We start from the raw sequence: 19,353 nt of genomic DNA, 5'->3' as shown, positions 1-19,353 counted from the left end.
CACAGAAGAAGATATTAGGCAGATGGACAATTTTATACCCTATTCAGTTTTAGATTTTGTTTAAAAAATATGCATTGAAGTGAATGGCGACTCTTTTTGTGTTTCACAAGGAAGTCGTGTTTGGAACAACACAGGGATTTGCATTGTTTTTTTGTTTTTTTTTTACATATCTACTGTATCTTGTAGTGTTTATTGTGTTTCCTCAATAGTATTAAGCTGCAGGTGAAATAATTAACTTTTGTGTTGTGTAAGAACATGGAAATAATATTTGGTTTGGTTTTACAGATTAATGACTTAAAAAAAAAGTTTGGGAGTTTTGTTGTTGTTGTTGGTTTGATACTTTAACATAAAAGTGATACTTTCTAACATAAAAGACACAGTAGATGTAGACCAGTAAACCAAAAATGATTATTGGCTCATCATTTACTCACCCTCATGTCAGTCCAAATCTATATGACTTCATTTTATTCTGTTGAACATAAAAGAAGATATTTTGAGAAACGAGTGTTTTTGTCCATACAATGGAAGTCAGTTGTAACCTAAACTGTTTAGCTGACAACATTCTTCAGAGTAACTTATTTTGTGATCCACAGAAGAAAGTAATGCAGGTTTGGAACAACATGGGGGTGAGTAAATTATGATACAATCCCTTTAATAAGGAAAAAAATATTTTGTTAGATACTGATGTTTTGTTTACTGTATCTGAATTGAATCAGATTTTCTGTCTTCTGTTTTCTGATAGTGACATTGTGTGTTGGCTGACAAGACTGGACATGTGCAGATGTTTTAGCTTCTTCTGTCTGTAGAACTGAGGTGGTTGCAAAGCACTGATAGATGGAGTGACAACGCAATTTTTCCTCACACCCTTATCCCAGTATGGGCGCATCCTAACAGGGTTTTCTTAGGCCAGTCCAGTGTTTATCTTGGACCTCACAACAGAAGCAAACACAGGCAGAAAGATAGACATAAGAGGGAGGTCTTATCTGTGGAAAGGTTTTAATTACGCGCAGTGCAAACCCTGGATGTTGGTTTTGGCACGTCAAATGAAGATTAGTATCAGCCAGTGTGTGAGGTACTGAGGGATGGGCTTTTTGCTCTGAGGCCCTGAGTTTAGAGGATGAAATGAAATATAGCAGAGACTGTGACATTTGACATGCTGTTGAACAACTCCAGATACAGAGGCTTTAAAGAGACAGTTCCAAAGGCTCCTTTTTTGTAAGTGAGTTTAGGGAAAAGCATGTGCTAAATGTAAAGGATGTAGATGCAAAAGCTTTCTGTTTGAGATTGATATTTGAACAAAAGGAATATCGGTTACATACTTTTTTATATTATACATTTTTATGTTATGGCATCAGTGAACACACTAACATTTTCAAAAGGGGATTTTTGCAGTGTGTGGTGTGAAGAAAATGTTAAAAACCTAAAGAACATTTTCCATCTATAAAGAACCATTTGTACAGTGGAAAGTTTCTAAAGATTCCAGTAAAGAACCTTTATTTTTTAAAAGTGTAGGTCTCATTTTACATTTTTATCAGAAGAAAATAACAACAAACAAACAAATACCAAAGTATTTTAAGACTATATTTTTATATTTCTAAAATATTTTTTTTAACAGAGAGAGATTCATTGACATGCAGATTCAGTAAGATTCATTAGCCACACATATGGATTGAGTAAGTTAATTATTTTTCTAAGGGATCCAGACGGAACTCTTGAGATTCTGAATCTTTTTGAAGAATTCATTAAAAGAACTGACTTATAGGAGTAATTTGTTTCATGAATCAGACTACTGGCTTTTGAAAGCCACTGACCTACTTTGCATTCATGGACAATTTAATCACATTTTCTGTTCACAAACCTGAGCAGTGTGTGTTCCTATGGGGAACATTTTTTGGCTTTACTAAACTTTATTTTAGTGAAACGCAATATCAGTGTGACAATGTCATCCCTGTGTGATCCCAATTAAAATCAACTTTTCTAATAATAATTATTGTAAAAATAATTCCCAAACTGCTAAATAAACCCTGTGTTTTCTGTCCCTCTAACTTAATCTGGTTTATAAACAGAACAAACCAATTAAGGGTGGAAAACAAGCCTCTCCTTACTAATGTGAATCAAATGTGGAAGTAATTTGGGTCCTCAGAACTTCACAAGGCACCAGACCAAGTCCAGCTGAGTAAGAGAGAGGGAATCGCCAGACGTTGACTTACACATCTGTAGCTGTGAGAGAGAGAGAGCGTGTGTGTGTGTGTGTGTGTGTGTGTGTGTGTGTATGGACAGAAACTCTAAGGGAATGATAGTTTCTCTTCTTGCATCACTCCTGAGCTGAACTGAGTGCACGCCAGTGGTGGTCATGGTGTACATGCGTCAATAGCAGTGGTGTAGCTCTGTGTACGTCAATAGCGAGGGTAGACACTCTGAGCCAATGCTCAGGGGGTGGATTTGTCATCAGACTTTATCTCTGCTGCACAGTTCACTCTCCTAAGCACCTGGGGTAAGACCCCCTGTAGGGCCCGATGAGGTTAACAGAATCCCTGCCAGAAACATGAAAAGAAACAGTCTGGTTGGAATGAGGCTGCTGACTTAACTCTATAATAATAAACACTCTGAAACCTACCACAGAAGCCAGTTCTTGTCTAATATTCAAAAGAAATATCTTAGTTACAATGGAATTATTTTATATTATACATGTATTTGGTTGTCCATGCAGAAGAACATGCAGGTTTGGGATTTGAACACACCCTATATTGGGATTGTACTTAATTGATAATAAATAATTTATAATGTAATTAATAAGTGAAATATGTGTAAACAACAAATATAGAAAGCATCCTGAATAGCAGATTCCTCCATTTCCGCACTGGTTCCTCAGTAAATAGCAGCTGGTCTTACACCAAAACATCATTCATCACATCATCTATATATACTCTACTCTACATGATAAACAAGTGAGCCAAACTAAAAGCAAAATCTGGCTAATGATTTGTTAATTAAAAATAAGTGTACAGTGACAAATGCACATATTTTATATGACAGACAAAGAAACAGAAGATAGAGAGAGGAATGACTGGATAGATAGATACTGTAGATAAATAGATAGATAGATAGATAGATAGATAGATAGATAGATAGATAGATAGATAGATAGATAGATAGATAGATAGATAGATAGATAGATAGATAGATAGATAGATAGATAGATAGATAGATAGATAGATAGATAGATAGGGACAGTGAAGATAATATGATTGAAATTTAGAGAGACAGATGATGACAACATTGGCACATAATAGACAGCCCGCCTTATAATGTCTTTCCATTCTCCTTCAGAATCCACCACCCCTTTAAGGAAATGAGCACATCCTGTTGTTTTAATAGTCTTCCTGTTGAAGAGTTCGTGTTATGTGCAAGCTGAGGTGGACAGACGGATAGAACCACCACAGGATTAAAGCGTAATGGCACACATATCTATATCTACTTCCAAACCAGCAGGGACTCTTCTGTTCTGGGGTGAGTATCTAAACCTTCAGAATAAAAGCTTGGTTTAGTGTGCTTGAAAATTTAAGGCAATCTCTAGAAGAAAAATATTGTAATTTTAGACCAAACAAAGACTTCTTTAGCTATCTTTAATATTGTAAAAAAATGTATATCTGGATTTTATGTGTTTTTAATTGATAATTTAGAATATTAATTCTGGTTTGATTATATACAACCCGAATTCCGGAAAAGTTGGGACGTTTTTTAAATTTTAATAAAATGAAAACTAAAACACTTTCAAATCACATGAGCCAATATTTTATTCACAATAGAACATAGATAACATAGCAAATGTTTAAACTGAGAAAGTTTACAATTTTATGCACAAAATGAGCTCATTTCCATTTTGATTTCTGCTACAGGTCTCAAAATAGTTGGGACGGGGCATGTTTACCATGGTGTAGCATCTCCTTTTCTTTTCAAAACAGTTTGAAGACCTCTGGGCATTGAGGCTATGAGTTGCTGGAGTTTTGCTGTTGGAATTTGGTCCCATTCTTGCCTTATATAGATTTCCAGCTGCTGAAGAGTTCGTGGTCGTCTTTGACGTATTTTTCGTTTAATGATGCGCCAAATGTTCTCTATAGGTGAAAGATCTGGACTGCAGGCAGGCCAGGTTAGCACCCGGACTCTTCTACGACGAAGCCATGCTGTTGTTATAGCTGCAGTATGTGGTTTTGCATTGTCCTGCTGAAATACACAAGGCCTTCCCTGAAATAGACGTTGTTTGGAGGGAAGCATATGTTGCTCTAAAACCTTTATATACCTTTCAGCATTCACAGAGCCTTCCAAAACATGCAAGCTGCCCATACCGTATGCACTTATGCACCCCCATACCATCAGAGATGCTGGCTTTTGAACTGAACGCTGATAACATGCTGGAAGGTCTCCCTCCTCTTTAGCCCGGAGGACACGGCGTCCGTGATTTCCAACAAGAATGTCAAATTTGGACTCGTCTGACCATAAAACACTATTCCACTTTGAAATAGTCCATTTTAAATGAGCCTTGGCCCACAGGACACGACGGCGCTTCTGGACCATGTTCACATATGGCTTCCTTTTTGCATGATAGAGCTTTAGTTGGCATCTGCTGATGGCACGGCGGATTGTGTTTACCGACAGTGGTTTCTGAAAGTATTCCTGGGCCCATTTAGTAATGTCATTGACACAATCATGCCGATGAGTGATGCAGTGTCGTCTGAGAGCCCAAAGACCACGGGCATCCAATAAAGGTCTCCGGCCTTGTCCCTTACGCACAGAGATTTCTCCAGTTTCTCTGAATCTTTTGATGATGTTATGCACTGTAGATGATGAGATTTGCAAAGCCTTTGCAATTTGACGTTGAGGAACATTGTTTTTAAAGTTTTCCACAATTTTTTTACGCAGTCTTTCACAGATTGGAGAGCCTCTGCCCATCTTTACTTCTGAGAGACTCTGCTTCTCTAAGACAAAGCTTTTATAGCTAATCATGTTACAGACCTGATATCAATTAACTTAATTAATCACTAGATGTTCTCCCAGCTGAATCTTTTCAAAACTGCTTGCTTTTTTAGCCATTTGTTGCCCCCGTGCCAACTTTTTTGAGACCTGTAGCAGGCATTCAATTTTAAATGAGCTAATTAAGTGGATAAAAGTGTAAAATTTCTCAGTTTAAACATTTGCTACGTTATCTATGTTCTATTGTGAATAAAATATTGGCTCATGTGATTTGAAATTCCTTTAGTTTTCATTTTATTATAATTTAAAAACGTCCCAACTTTTCCGGAATTCGGGTTGTATAAGAATATGTAGTGTGTGTATGTATGTATGTATACACACACACTCACACACACACACACACACACACATATACGTCAATAATTCTGTTATAATCTATTAATGTTAATAATTTCAAATATAACTTTATCACCCTCATGACCACAAAGAAAATGTTATAATTATACTGCTGACTTCTTTAAAATCACTATATGGTAGACACAGATAAATTAGACAGCTTCTGAGGAAATGACTGTCACGATTCAACTGGTCAGGACAAAGGGAGGATGTTCCATGCCTTTTTATTCATCTACTCCCTTCCTGCATCTTTTTCCATGCGTTTCAATATTCCCCATACTGCTGGAATTTGCTTTCTTACAATGACAAATAAGTGTGTTTCTGAATATTAGTGTAATTCATGTAATCCAAAGTTGTTGCTTTTTTTTTTCTATGATAGTCTGTCTGTGCCTAATGGTCTCAACACTGCATACCCTGGTACCAAATGAACAGAAACAAACTGTGGTGAGTTTTGTTAAAGGGTTAGTTCACACAAAAATGAAAATTCTGTCATTAATTACTCACCCCCATGATGTTCTAAATCTGTAAGAACTTCATTCAAATTCAGAACATGAATTAAGATATTTTTGAAGAAATCCGAGAGCTTTCTGACCCTGCACAGACAGCAATGCAACTGACATGTTCAAGGCCCAGAAAAGTTAAAATAGTCCATGTGACATCAGTGGTTCAACAGTAATTTTATGAAGCTACGAGAATACTTTTTGTGTGCAAAGAAAAAAAAAAGACTTTATTCAGCGATTTCTTTTCTTCCCTCTCACTGTCAAATGCAATTCACAAGAGAACCATGCGTTGTGATCCTCTCTTGAAAACCCTTAGTAGTGGCCTTGATCATGGTAGATCCCTTGCTGTCTATGCAGGATCAAAAAGCTCTCGGATTTCATCAAAAATATCTTAATTTGTGTTCTGAAGGTGAACATAGGCCTTGTGACAGAATTTTAATTTTTCGATGAACTAACCCTTTAAAATTTAATTCAGTTTGCTCTAAAAAGGTATTTTTGTAAAATATCCTCTGCATCTCATGATCATTTATTTTTATTCTGTGCTCTAGAGACAGATTACATCAACCATGCCAACAGAAATTCAAACCACTGCATACACCACAGCAGGTTAGTGATATCATACAGCTGTGTAAATATGATAGACATGTCTGCTAATTTCTTTGTTTTTCTGAGTTGTTTGTCCAAATAAGCCCTACTGTGAGGACGTTTTCAATGTATGGATTCAATTGAATACTGAGCAGCAATGAATAGCAGACAATCAGCACTTTGAAAGGTTACTGCTACAAAGTTGTTGATAAAAACTTTTGAAAAGAATATTGTGTTGCAATTCTACATTGCGGTGAGAGATTTTGTTGACACTTTTGATCATTCTATGCAAAGCTAGAGCCTGTGGAACAAAGAATAAATCAACTGCCTCAGTTAGAGATTTGAATACACACATGGGCACTGGGGTGATTTAGGAACCAAAAACAGATACCAATTCTGCATGTTTCATATGTGTTTGGCCAATCAGCGTACACTGATAGTTCCAATTGAACTGTTTTAGCTACTTTTGGTTTGAACTAAAACCATTCCTAGTTCCTTTGGTGCGAACACACCAAAAAGCGGGAATCTTCACTAATAGTTCTATGAATTATGGAAAGGTTCTGACTGAGAGGCAGTAGGATGTTTCGAGTCTGTCTTAACATATTGAGATTAATGCAAAAAAATAAAAATAATAATTTTACATGTATATATATATACATATACATATGTATATGTATCTCTATTATATATATATATATATATATATATATATATATATATATATATATATATATATATATAAACAAAAACTTTTAAAACATGTGTACTACACTAAATGCTTTTTTGTAGAATTAATCTATTTGTACTGGTTTAAGACAGTCTCACATGGTCAACATGAGATCCACAAGCCCAAAAGTGTTACATAAACTGTTCCAGTCCTCCCTCGGCCCTGGATTCACTTCTTTCTCTCCCTTTGAAGTGAGTGAGCTGAGAGTTTGTTTCAATCACAGCTGGGCTCCAACCAAAGGTGCAGCCCTTCAAGCACAGATGGCAAACTCTGATTATATCGTTTCCCGAACTCGATCTGTTTAATATGACCCAGTTATTCTTAAAAGTGTCCGTTCCATCAAACCGCCCTGCTCTGCACCTAAATGTTCACTTATGTTTCCTGTTTGGAAACAGATGTAAAAAACGCAAATAAATCAGAACCTCTGAGCCGATGAGGAATCTTACCTGAGAGAAATGGAGTGGTTCCTGAAGGGGAAGACCCGTTTGCAGATGTGCATCAGCCCAGAAAAGAACCGCGCCTCAGGGAAACAGTTATCTTTAAACACAACAGTGCTTTACATTTTAGACTCAGGCCTGGAACTGAGAACTGGTTCTTATGCAGAAACAGTTCCATTTATAAAAAATACCAAAGGACTTTTGTGAAGCTTGTGAAAATGTTCTTGAACATGCATTCCTTGTACTACAAAAATAATCTGACATTTCCATTACTAATAACAAAACACCACTACTAAGGGTATGTTTACACGAAAACAATGTACTAGAAATAGATAAGTTTTTCCTTTGCATTTTTGAAAACTTTTGCATATAGATGACAAATGTAAAAAAAAAATGATCACACAGATCTACAAAAAAAACAACAACAACAACTACAAATTCTGTATTATGGTTTTCAAGTATTCACACATGCAAACAGACTGAGCACACAATAAGAATGTACATGGCAACACAGTAAATTTGCATCCCAAGGGGGTTCTTACACAACCTGTAAAGAGGGCCTACATGACCCCTTTCTGGGGCATGAAATCGCGGACATCTGAAAATGATCAGTGTTTTTCAAATGTTTCATTAGTGCTCATTAGTGTTTCTTCCCAAAATTACATTTCCAACTATGGGCCTGGCATGAATAATGCAGTGTTTTAGTTTAATTTTCATTTAACATTTTGACAACATTGTTGTATATTTTGTGCTTTTTCTAGGCTACATTGTTGTCGTGTAAATCGATAGTGCAAAACTTACAGTAACAAATCCGATTCCCAAACGGATGACTCTTATGAATCGGTTCTTTTAAATGAATCAAACTATACGTTGAAAAATGTGCTACAAGTGAGTTTGAAACCTCGAAAGTATGACTCTTTCTCGGTTTGTTTATGTCAATCAAATCCACACACCACGACCCATGTGGTCTCTATTCCTGAACCGGCAACGAACTGGTATGAAGTGGTTCTTTATTAGAACATTAAGTAACGCCAGCTACTTTTCCCCCCCATTTATTAATTGAAAGCTCTCCTGTCCCCATGTTGAGAGAAATCGAGAGTAAGATGTTACTTTAGTTCAAAATGTGAACATGCATTACTTCAACTCACTAACACACATGCCAAAAACAATCTGATTTAGTTTTCCTCAAAATTAATTAAAACAATTAAAAGCAACTCAGAATATGACTCAAAGCTGTAATAAATACATATGTTAAATAATACAAATATCCTTTATGTATTTAATTCTATTTTATTGACCAATTTGCTGCTGACCTTCGATGGTCCAATTCAACCATCAAAAAATACACAAGACAAACTAACATTTCTTCTTTTTTATTTCTAAAGAGTGTTGAACTTTCGTCCTCTATGTTCTACTGTAGATGTGAATTTACATTTCCTTCAGCATGAGCATTTTGGTGCAAACCAAAAATATAACTTTTTATATTAAACGCAAACAACCAAGCCCAGCACAGATTTAAAAAGTAACGCGAAAGTAATATACTGCATTACTTTCAATAAAAAGTAACTAAGTAACGCAATTGGTTACTTTTTTTAGGAAGTAATGCAATATTGTAATGCCTTACTTTTAAAAGTAACTTTCCCCAACACCGCTTATAAATCAGTCGGAAAGCAAGTAGATACTTTCATCTACTCTAAATTAACCAAGAGCTACCTAGGATGTAGCATGAATAAGGCTTAACATAAATTGTTGATGAACATGAGTTTTATAATTAATGGTATTTAAAGTAAACAAATACACAAATTAGCACATTTGTCATTTGTGTAGTTTTTTTTCAGTTGATGACTGACTGGAAAAGAGCGAGAGTGAGTGTGTGAGAGAGAGAGAGAGGGAGAGAGAGAGAGAGAGAGAGAGAGAAACGGCCAGAGGTGGAGCAATATTACGTGGGAAAATTAAAGCGTTCTCGGTCAGCAGCTTTCTGAACATCTGGTAACCGTGACTGCACATGTGGTGACGGCGCATCACGCTTCCACCCTCGCGTCGCGTTTCCTGTTGTGCCTCGCGTTCTCCAAAGGTTCAGACACATTCAGCGGCGGGTTGAGACCAGCTCGCCAGCGCTCGTTTGCTCTGATATGAGGGTATCGTTCAGCTTCTTAGGCGTCTTACTGTCCGTTATCTGTGGTAAGTGTGCGTGTGTGTGTGTGTGTGTGTGTGTGCGTCGATAGAAAACTTCAGCTCTCATTAACTTGAATTAAACACTGTATACAGTCCACGACAAATGCTTTGAAGCTGATGATACGGTCACAAACGATCTAATGGGATGAATGCTATAAGTCGTAGTTTTTTTTTGTCCTTTTTTAACAAGCAAGTTATGCTTGTTATTATTTTTAATAATCTAAGACAGAGAGTTGCATTTAATTGCGACAAGTTTGGACACACCTTGTGCACATTTTGCCTAATTTTTACACATTTGTGTATGTGTTTATGTTTGTATTTATTTGCGGTACTTATATTTTTTAGATCCTGGCTATGGAGCTGGAGGAACATGTGGTATGTACATTTGCTATCATATAAAAAGTTTATGTTAATGAACTAAGATAATTAATTACTGTAGGTATCAGCTTGACTGTGACACTTAAGATAAACAGAAAACTCCATTATACATGACGGGATGAATCACATCAACTTATGTCGAAGTTCATTATGTATTTAATTTTGTTTACATCATAGGCTGTATTAACAGGAGCATCTGTGACACATACTGTTCATTTTGCCTGAACAGTTACTTGACAGCTCAAAAATGCTATGAATTGCTGGTGCAAATGTGTCAATATAATTTTGATAAGGATATGGGGTCCATGAACAGTACCGACTGGTGTTCATTGGAAAAAGTAAAAAGGTACATTCCAAGGATTCATTATCAAATGCCATATAATACTAGATGTGTTTGATAATAGTTGGTGACCCTTTTTCTCCATCTGTCTCTCTGGCAGTGCATACAACAATTTCACTATGTGTACGGAGTCTATTGCTGAATGTCTGCTGCTTCCCTGGCCGAATCAGTTGGTTGAACATACATTTGTGAAAATCCACACCACCTATTTTCAAGAATGCCCCACAGAGGCACTGAGAGACCCCCCTCCCAACATCATCCTTGCCCTTGTCATGACCCCCATATGCCTAATCCCTGTTATGGTGGTCCTAGTTGTTCTCAAGTCTAAAAATGGAGACAGGAGGTCCTAGACTCCTAGGTTTCATCTTCATCCGAGATGGTATCCCACCCCGGGATAATGCCCTGACTCAACGCTCCCCAGTAAATGTGCACCTGGCTGTCTCCAGGCTTGACTAAACCAGGATGGAGGATGAGCATTTGTTCTGGGGGTGATCTCTTACTGGAAAATGTTACTGTAGTTCAGTAAAAATAATTGTTGGTTAGAAATGTATATTTATCATTAACAGACGGCTAATGTGCATTACAGATATTTCACAGCATTATTATCTCCAAATACGTTTTGTTGTCTTCAGGATGTACATACATAATCCAGTGAAATGTGAAATGGCAATGGAAAAAATATTACTTAGAAGTATTCAGACAAATTGTGAAGAACAATGCAGAACCACAAACTCATTTGAGTGTCCACCCTATGCACTGTAAGAAATCTCTAACCCATGTTTTAATGAAGATTTTGATGTTAGTTAGGTGACAAGAGCTGTTTAGCTGACGCTTAGTATATTTTCTATTTTGACACGTCATAACAATTGACTTTTTAAATGTATTATGACAGCTATTGAGGAATTAAGAATAAATGTTTCAATCTAAATGCATGACAAAACAAAGCCGACTGAAAGCCACCCATTTCAATAGGCAGCTTATTAAATAACTGTTTATTTATATAAGTTAACGACATACAGGTGTCTCGGAAAAGTAAACTTTTAGAGTGAAGGGAATGTCAGAATATGGAAATTTATTGTAATGTCCACTTGCATTGTTCATTTTAATATTACTGTGCCCCTTAAACAGAACTGCAGTGTACTTTGCTTACTATATAATTACTGTATCAGTGTAGTCACATGAAAGAGAATGGCATTAGTTTGTGTTTTATAATAATTTCAGTAATTGATTATGAAGGATGAGTCTTATATTGAGACAAAACATTTTTCAAGCTTATGTCTGCAGATTGTTCTTTCTTTTTTTTATAGACCAACTATTTTAAGAGCCTGTGAACTATTTTACAATTTTATACTTCACCTCCTATTTTGATTTGACATGTTTTTAAATAATTAAACCATGTTATATTAATATTAGAGTCTGTTGTTGTGATTTGAGTAAAAGTGTCCTTGTTTTTTGATTTTCTGTGTTAAGAATATATCATATTTTGTTGTGAATCTTAACATAGAAAAGGTTACATGTTACTTGTCTGTGACAGAGAGCTCAAATATTCAAGCTCAAAATACCCCTCACACTTCAGTCAGAGGGGTGGATGAGTGGAAAATGGTGGGATAGTGAGTGAAAATGTTCCAGTGAACTCTATTAAAGTCAATTAAAAGTACAAGATCTTATTTGTTTATAGCATGAAACGCTGAAACTCTAAAAACAAAAAAACAGCTTAAACCATACTACACTGGTTTAATGTGGTCTTCCAGGCAGTCTGGCCAGCAATCCCAAAACCTTGAACTAGTTTAAGATGTGTTTTTAAACCACTGATTGCCTTAACTCTGTACAACATTTCGTGGGTGTGAGTCTCTTCCACTGTAAAACACACACTCAAAGTCTTGATTGAAACCTTGTGTTTGTGGGGACTCAGTTTGGCAGAGTGTGGTGGGAACGAGAGTAATCACCCTCCTCCGCCTTTGTCTCGTTCTTCGGCTGCTCTCCTCCAGCTCAGGTCAGGCCTTCCATAGGCCCAGCCCTCCTCCAGCAGCTCATCCAATCCGGCGTCAGTCTCACAGGTCCCGAGGGAGAGGACACACCTCACATCTTAACCATTCAGCCATTCACAGCTGGCCAGATGCTGCAGGGCTTCATTACCTACTGCCAGATCTCACTGTCAGATCCCTGGCACTGATCCAAAACACAGATGCACATCTGTACCCACCCCTGGCCAGCGACTTATGCAATCAAGAGCTTACAGTTGCATTGTACAACCCTACTTATGAGCTTCTGACAGAACCGTTTTATTCCTTTAACACACCTTTATTTTTACACTCGGAATTCACATTACGGATCTATTGATTAGACTACATAAAAATTTACCTAATTTGAATGCGTTTCCAAGTACCCTTTTCAATAAATTTGGACTGTCCTGGATTGAAGTTATGAACACTAATTTGTTTATTCATGTTTCTGTTTCAAACTTTTTTTAATAAAAACTTTTTAAATTCAGTGGACTGACAGGAAGGGAACGGATGTTGAAAGTTTTTATGTGATATTGCTGCCACCCAGTGGTTAAGTTATTTAAAAGCTGGTGAGATATTTATTCATATTTATTAAACTATTTCTCTCTCAGTGTCAGTTTGCGCTCTTGTTGATTTTTATGCATGTACACTCTTAAAAAATCAAAAGGAGTTTTTCACAGTGATGCCATAGAAGAACCAGTTATGGTTTCCCAAAGATCCTTTCAGTTCTTAAAAGAACCAATTTTTCTTAGTGTGAAGAACATTTAATGATATAAAGAACCTTTTTTTTATTATTATTTTTTTTTTTTTTTAATTTTACTGTAAAGAACCTTTTGTGGAATTAAAAGGTTCCATGGATGGTGACAGTTCTTTGTGGAACCACTGATGCCAGTAAAGAACCTTTATTTTTAAGAGTGTTTCGTCATCATTAGGGCATTTTCTGCTGTTCTTTGCTGCTCTTATTTATGATTTTGCCAATGATGGTAGATTTTTCAACCAAAATAATTGATTATTTGTCTTCAGTTTGATGTTCATAAACTGCAAGACAATCTAAAAGACTTTACGTCTAGTTCTATATTCTATATTCTAGTTCTGTATTGAGGTTCTACAGAGTAGAACAGCCAACAGAATTTGATAGAACTGATGATAATTCCAAACCATAAATTAATTTATTTCACATACTTATTTTTTATTATAATAAGGATGATGATGTGGCTTACCAAAAGAAGAAACATTAATTTTCTTTGAGGCAACATAACAAGTAGCTTGGGGAGGAAAAATAAACGTGTCTGTAAAATACTTATGAATTTACTTAATTTAATATATTTCATTTAAATATGCTAAAATCTGAACAATTTAGTTTGACTTAAAGAATGCAACACCAAGTGCAGTTTATAGAAATAAAGAAACAAATTCGAAGCGTAAACATGATGATGACTTGGGCATAACATGAACATGAATCACATGAACAAAAACCTGAACATAAACAATATACAACAAACATGACAAACGTGAGGGCTCAAATACATGGACATGGGGAAACACATGACAATAACAACCAGTGAAATGGACATTTAAGGAGTTCTCATCCTTTTTTATTTTGATTTTTTGCCTTTGTGTTCCTATCCTTAGAATCTGTGTGAAATAGTTATAAACATCCCTCTACACAGTCTGTATTCTCTTTCCAAAATCTATCAAAGCAAATAAAAATAATTCACTTATGTAATAAAGATGAAAAAAAAACATTATTATGAAAGCTTGTAAAACTCTTAGAACTAAATGCTCTGATACAAAGTAAATTGGATGCATGTTTTGAAAATCATTGGATGAGAGGTTTGAAGAGGGCGGGGCATATGGAAGGCCTGATTTGATGTATAAGATGTAGCTATATCTGATTACACCGATAGATGGCAGCAATACTTCTGAAATGCTTTGAAAAACTGTATCGGTTTATTAGTATTTTTCTTTATGGCTGTATATTACATTTGATTGCTTTTCATTTTTTAAATAATACAAAACTATGCAGCCAATTTAATTATTCGTTTTATTTAAAAGAACAGTCATATAGCCTGCAGCACCTCAACACTTCAGCTGTCTGTCAGCAATGGACAACCAGTGTTGTAACAAACTAAAAAGCTGAAGAATGCTGTTATTAAATGAAGCACTGACCAAGGTATTTCGGGGGGCTTATCGTTCAGTGTTTCACTGTGTCAAACTAGACTGTTGTTGATAAAAGTCATTACCCATATCCTCAGAGGGCCAGAGTGTTGTCAGCTCTGCTGGTGTGAAATGTGGTCTGGCCTGAGGTGAGCCAGTGTATTTCATTTGGACAATGACCATGGCGTTGTGGTTTCAGACAGGCAGCAGTGGTCAGAGGGAGAGGGTGGGATGCCACATTGTGAAAATGTCTTTCACCAATGGCATGCTAGGAACTGTTTGTTGATCACCATAGTGTTACACAATATGTCTTCCCACCCTTGTGATGTGAGAGCAGAAGAAAAAACAAACAGAAGAGGCTATGATCACAAACAGTGAAAATCTGCACTTTTGAATGAACAGATTCTATGGAAAACAAAACATGCTTATGTATAAACAGAAATTTAAATATCTAAATGTCTAAAATTAACCATAGTAAACAAATGTTATTTTTCTTCTGCAATTCTACAAGTTGTTAAATATGATCACTGCTGCCCTTTCTCTTGTTGTGAAGAGTTTAGTCAAGATGCTTCTGACGTTAATCACAGTTTCCCTCTAAGAATGGTTGAATTTTACCTGCAAAAACATGTAAATGCATGCAGACATTTTACTTTTGTAATTATATGTAATTATGCCACTGTAGCTAATGCAGCTGCAGCTGTCCTATGAATCACAATTTAGCATATCTGAAAAAGAGAAAAAAAATGCAGTGCACAATTCAAAAGTTTGGAGTCATTTTTTAAATGTTTTTGAAGCCTTTTATTTTAATTTATTTTAACTTTTATTTTATTTTAATTTAAACATTTTATTTTTAGGCTGTAAAATAAGGCTGCTTTTTATATTTATTTTAGTCTGTTTTTATTTAAAATCATGACCAATCAGTCAAACAAAAACTTCTTGGACAAGAAGTGACTCTTTTTTTCTGAACACCTCATATGAATGCACCTCTTACTAAAATGTCTGTGTGTAGAATGCTGAACAGAAACTCATATGAAATCACTTTTTTTGTCCAGTCAGTTACTGGTATTGTCCTAAAATCTTTAGGGAAAATTTATTCAGAACCTCTGAAATCCTAAAAACAGAACATCATCTTGACTAAGTCTTTTGCCTTCGGGCCATCTCAGTTTCTGTGAACCATCAACATACACAGCAGTTTCTCTTTGCTGTTCTTTGAGAAGATGGGGTTATCATACATCAAGGGTAATGAAAGACAATGAAGTGTCAGGAGCAGTGATTTAACTAGAGAATAATTTTCCACCTTTAGCAGCCAGAGCTCATCGTAAGAGACATCAAACAATGTAAAATGCACCCAAGCATGAACTCTGAGACCGTTTACATATTTTTTTTAACATTCTCTCTTCAAGACGGACAGATCAGTGAAAACCACAAAATGAGTAATGAAATGATCTCTGGGTTACTTACAGTAAGCTAGCACAAATGGAAACAATAACAGACATGCTGAACGCATGATGACGTGCTCATGTACTGTAGTTGAGCGCCACTGAAAATCATCATCTTTGTCATATATTATGTGGCTTGTATCACTATTAAATTAAAATAAAAAAATTAGATTTATGCATTTAGCAGACGCTTTTATCCAAAGCGACTTACAGTGCATTCAGGCTATCAATTTTTGCCTATCATGTGTCCCTGGGGAATTGAACCCCCAACCTTTCGCTTGATAGCGCAATGCTCTACCAATTGAGCTACAGGAACACTATTGATCCTGTAATTTGATTGGTCAAGCAGCTTTATGGGCCACTCACATAAAATGCATTTTTGCATTTAAAAATGCGAAGTACTGTTTTTAGAAAGCTATATCAAAAGCTGAAAATGGTGCTTTCAAACTCTCTTGGGAAGTTTATATTTACATGTTGGAATATCATACTTACGATGTCAAGTGAGTTCTTTGGTCAAAGCAAGAAAAAAAAATTTTTTTAACTCTACAAAATCATCAGTGAATTGCAGTGCTTTTTTATTTTTTTATTGGTGGGTAAAAAAATCCAAACTTGCCCAATTTTGTCTGAACTTAATGCTAAATTAATCCTATAAGTCATTATATCTTAACTGTTATTTTGCATATCGGTATGGCAAATTGCATACAGCCTAATCCTTAGCAGAAACACGATATTGCTTAATCAGGAATGACTGCCCTCTATGGAGGCTGACCACATTGTTTTCCGACATAAGACTGTTTCCTGTTCATGAGAATTATTTTTTGTCTTTCTGTTTTGGTCTCCATCTGATGCGAGCATATTTACACGTCGTCTGAGAGCTCAAGCAGAAACTTACACTATTATTTTGACTAGACCGTGTTTGCTCCAGCGTGAGAAGCCAGAGGAAGTGTAGGTGATCTGCGTCTGGTTTACCACTGCAGGGTTGCTGCCCTCAGCCCGTCTGGCGGAGGCCGCTTTTTCGTGGCCAGTCGAATGTTGTAATTGAGAGTGTGGAGATGGCAGAGATCCAACTAGAGGAAACAGTCTATCTTCTCAATGCATCCCTGCACTCGTGAGTCACCTCCCACAACATCTTATACAAACAGGCCACCTATGTTTTCCTCAGTGGAGCTCGCTGTTGAGGCCTCAGAGAAAGCTCTCTATGTTTCAGACCCTCAGATGGACCTTCCCTTTCTCTGTCTGCTCCTTCCTTTTGTTTTGGTCTGGGAAGTGTTCATGCATTACGTTCAATTAGAAGGGTCTAGTAACAGGACAGAAAAGCCATGAGGCTCATGGAGCTAATTTTATTGAAAAAAACAAATGTAAGTGTAATTTACTGTATATAGTGCATTAGAAAGTATTCTGATTTGATACTTCAAGAAATGTCTAAAAGCTCTTTTACCACATGTTGTTCATTACTACTGCAAACAAAATTTTGACTTGCCCCTCAGTTTGTAAAAATAATAATTAAAAAAAATAAATAAATAATGTATAGTCGAGTCAATTAGAGCTTGTTTCAAAGCAGATCTGCAATCTTAAGCAAAGCTAAAACCAGAATCAAAATGAGGCTGAAGGCTCGTTAACTCTAAAACCCTCCACCTTCCCCAGCTCCACCTGTATAGATCTGCCATGGGCTATTATACTATTTGTGCAGCAGCAGTATGTCTTAAATACTCACAGCATTGAATTGGCGTATACATTGGCAGTAGCAAGTTCCTGTACTTGATTTGCAGCAGCAGCAATAATCTATAACAACAGCAATAACCAACAGCAGCAGCAATTCAGCAGCGGCAGCAGCATAGCACATTTATTCCGCCGAGACCAATTACATTAACATTGTCATATCTATTACTATGCTAAAACCTTGTGAGAGTTGTTATAATAGAACTGTCATTACTATTGTTCACAAGAACATACAAATGATATTAGGATGTAATATAAGGTATTAGTAATACGATTATTTATATTGCATTAAATACCCATGCTTGAGTTGAAGTAACTGTGTTCTGTCCTGTAGGCATGTTCAGTTGTGTTCAAAGCAAGTATCCTGAGATGGCATGTTAAACCATTCAACTGACAAGCATATAACTGTCTCCAGAGGTCGTGTTTTAGGTTTACGGGATGAAATATTTTAATGAGGTTGTGCAACATTGTATAATGGTGTAAATTATCCCTCTATCCATAGCAATAGTCAAATTGTTTATTAGATTGCGCCAGATTTTACAAGGAGTTTAAGAACACTATAAAACAAGAAAATAGCAAAGACTCACCTGTTGTAGACCTTTTTTTTTTTACCTATAAAAGTTGTCCAAAAGCACACTATTCCTGTTAACCTGTAAACCTGTAAACAGGCTCTTCTTGTAAACAAAATCAGCGGGGGAAATTGCAGCTTACTTCGGTATTTTAGCCAAAGGTCACTGTTGTGATCTTCATTTTCGGTGGACAATGCCAAAAGCACAGGCCAGTGACTCTGAGCATACAATCATCTCTTTGAGTTTTGGAGAATGCTGGCCGTAAATGTATGCATCCCTGAATATAAACATAATATAGTATAGTTACCCTGCCGTGCAATTAAGTAATTTACACACAATAAATCATGAGGAAAATTCCAGTGTCTGTGAAGGTCACCAACTAAGCATGAAGCATGATATGTATGATTCAGATATATATAAATATTTTGAGTTTTTTTTTTTTTTTGGAATAATGTTTCAGTAATTAAAAAATGAGCTTATAAATCCATTGCTTTATGAAAATGATTGCAATACTTTTTGCAAAAATGGTTTGTCCACTGTCATCTGCAATGACCATTCATTAAGTGTGGAAACAGGCTGGGACAGCAACCATTAATGAAGACAGAAATAGTGAGCAGTGTTTCACTGTAAAAACACTTATAAGCTGTAAAGTTCCATTGCAAATGAAATGTTTTTGTGGTTGTTTGCTCCAAAATCGCCATGTTTGGATGAATATTAAATGTTACTACCAATCAAAAAGACCACTATTCTCATTTCTTACAGATGAGACATTTTCCGATGTTCCATTAACATCCTCATGTTTGTTTTGATGACTGTCTAGTCAGAGTTGAATGGAAAATTAAGACAGAAGCTTATGTCATAATTCCACCATATGTACAGGAATGAGGGAATGGTTTGAAGTGGATGTGTGTCAGTTACAGTGCTTCATTAAAGCACAGTTCTCCCAAAAGGAAAATC

The 19,353-nt window shown here is 36.1% G+C and overlaps 1 protein-coding gene across 1 annotated transcript; it reads left to right on the top strand.

The window, feature by feature from the left end:
- Positions 1–3,368: 3,368 nt before the first annotated feature.
- ramp2 (receptor (G protein-coupled) activity modifying protein 2) lies at positions 3,369–11,916 on the top strand. Its single transcript, XM_059557482.1, has 6 exons — positions 3,369–3,510; positions 5,747–5,811; positions 6,416–6,473; positions 10,137–10,166; positions 10,347–10,515; positions 10,610–11,916. The coding sequence occupies exons 1-6, from the start codon at positions 3,456–3,458 to the stop codon at positions 10,857–10,859; spliced, it is 627 nt and encodes a 208-aa protein (XP_059413465.1). The 5' UTR covers positions 3,369–3,455; the 3' UTR covers positions 10,860–11,916.
- Positions 11,917–19,353: the final 7,437 nt, after the last annotated feature.

Source organism: Carassius carassius, chromosome 1, assembly GCF_963082965.1.
Source record: "Carassius carassius chromosome 1, fCarCar2.1, whole genome shotgun sequence".
Classification (NCBI taxonomy): domain Eukaryota; kingdom Metazoa; phylum Chordata; class Actinopteri; order Cypriniformes; family Cyprinidae; genus Carassius; species Carassius carassius.
Note: the sequence above shows the minus strand (reverse complement) of the source record. Positions and strands in the feature narration are given on the sequence as shown.

What these genes read in the sequence shown, in the direction of transcription:
- ramp2 (XM_059557482.1), top strand. Translation starts at nt 3,456, where the DNA reads ATGGCACACATATCTATATCTACTTCCAAACCAGCAGGGACTCTTCTG. An exon ending in CACTGCATACACCACAGCAG is followed by an intron (nt 6,474 to 10,136) that starts GTTAGTGATATC and finishes TATATTTTTTAG; the next exon opens with ATCCTGGCTATGGAGCTGGA. An exon ending in TGGAGCTGGAGGAACATGTG is followed by an intron (nt 10,167 to 10,346) that starts GTATGTACATTT and finishes TTTACATCATAG; the next exon opens with GCTGTATTAACAGGAGCATC.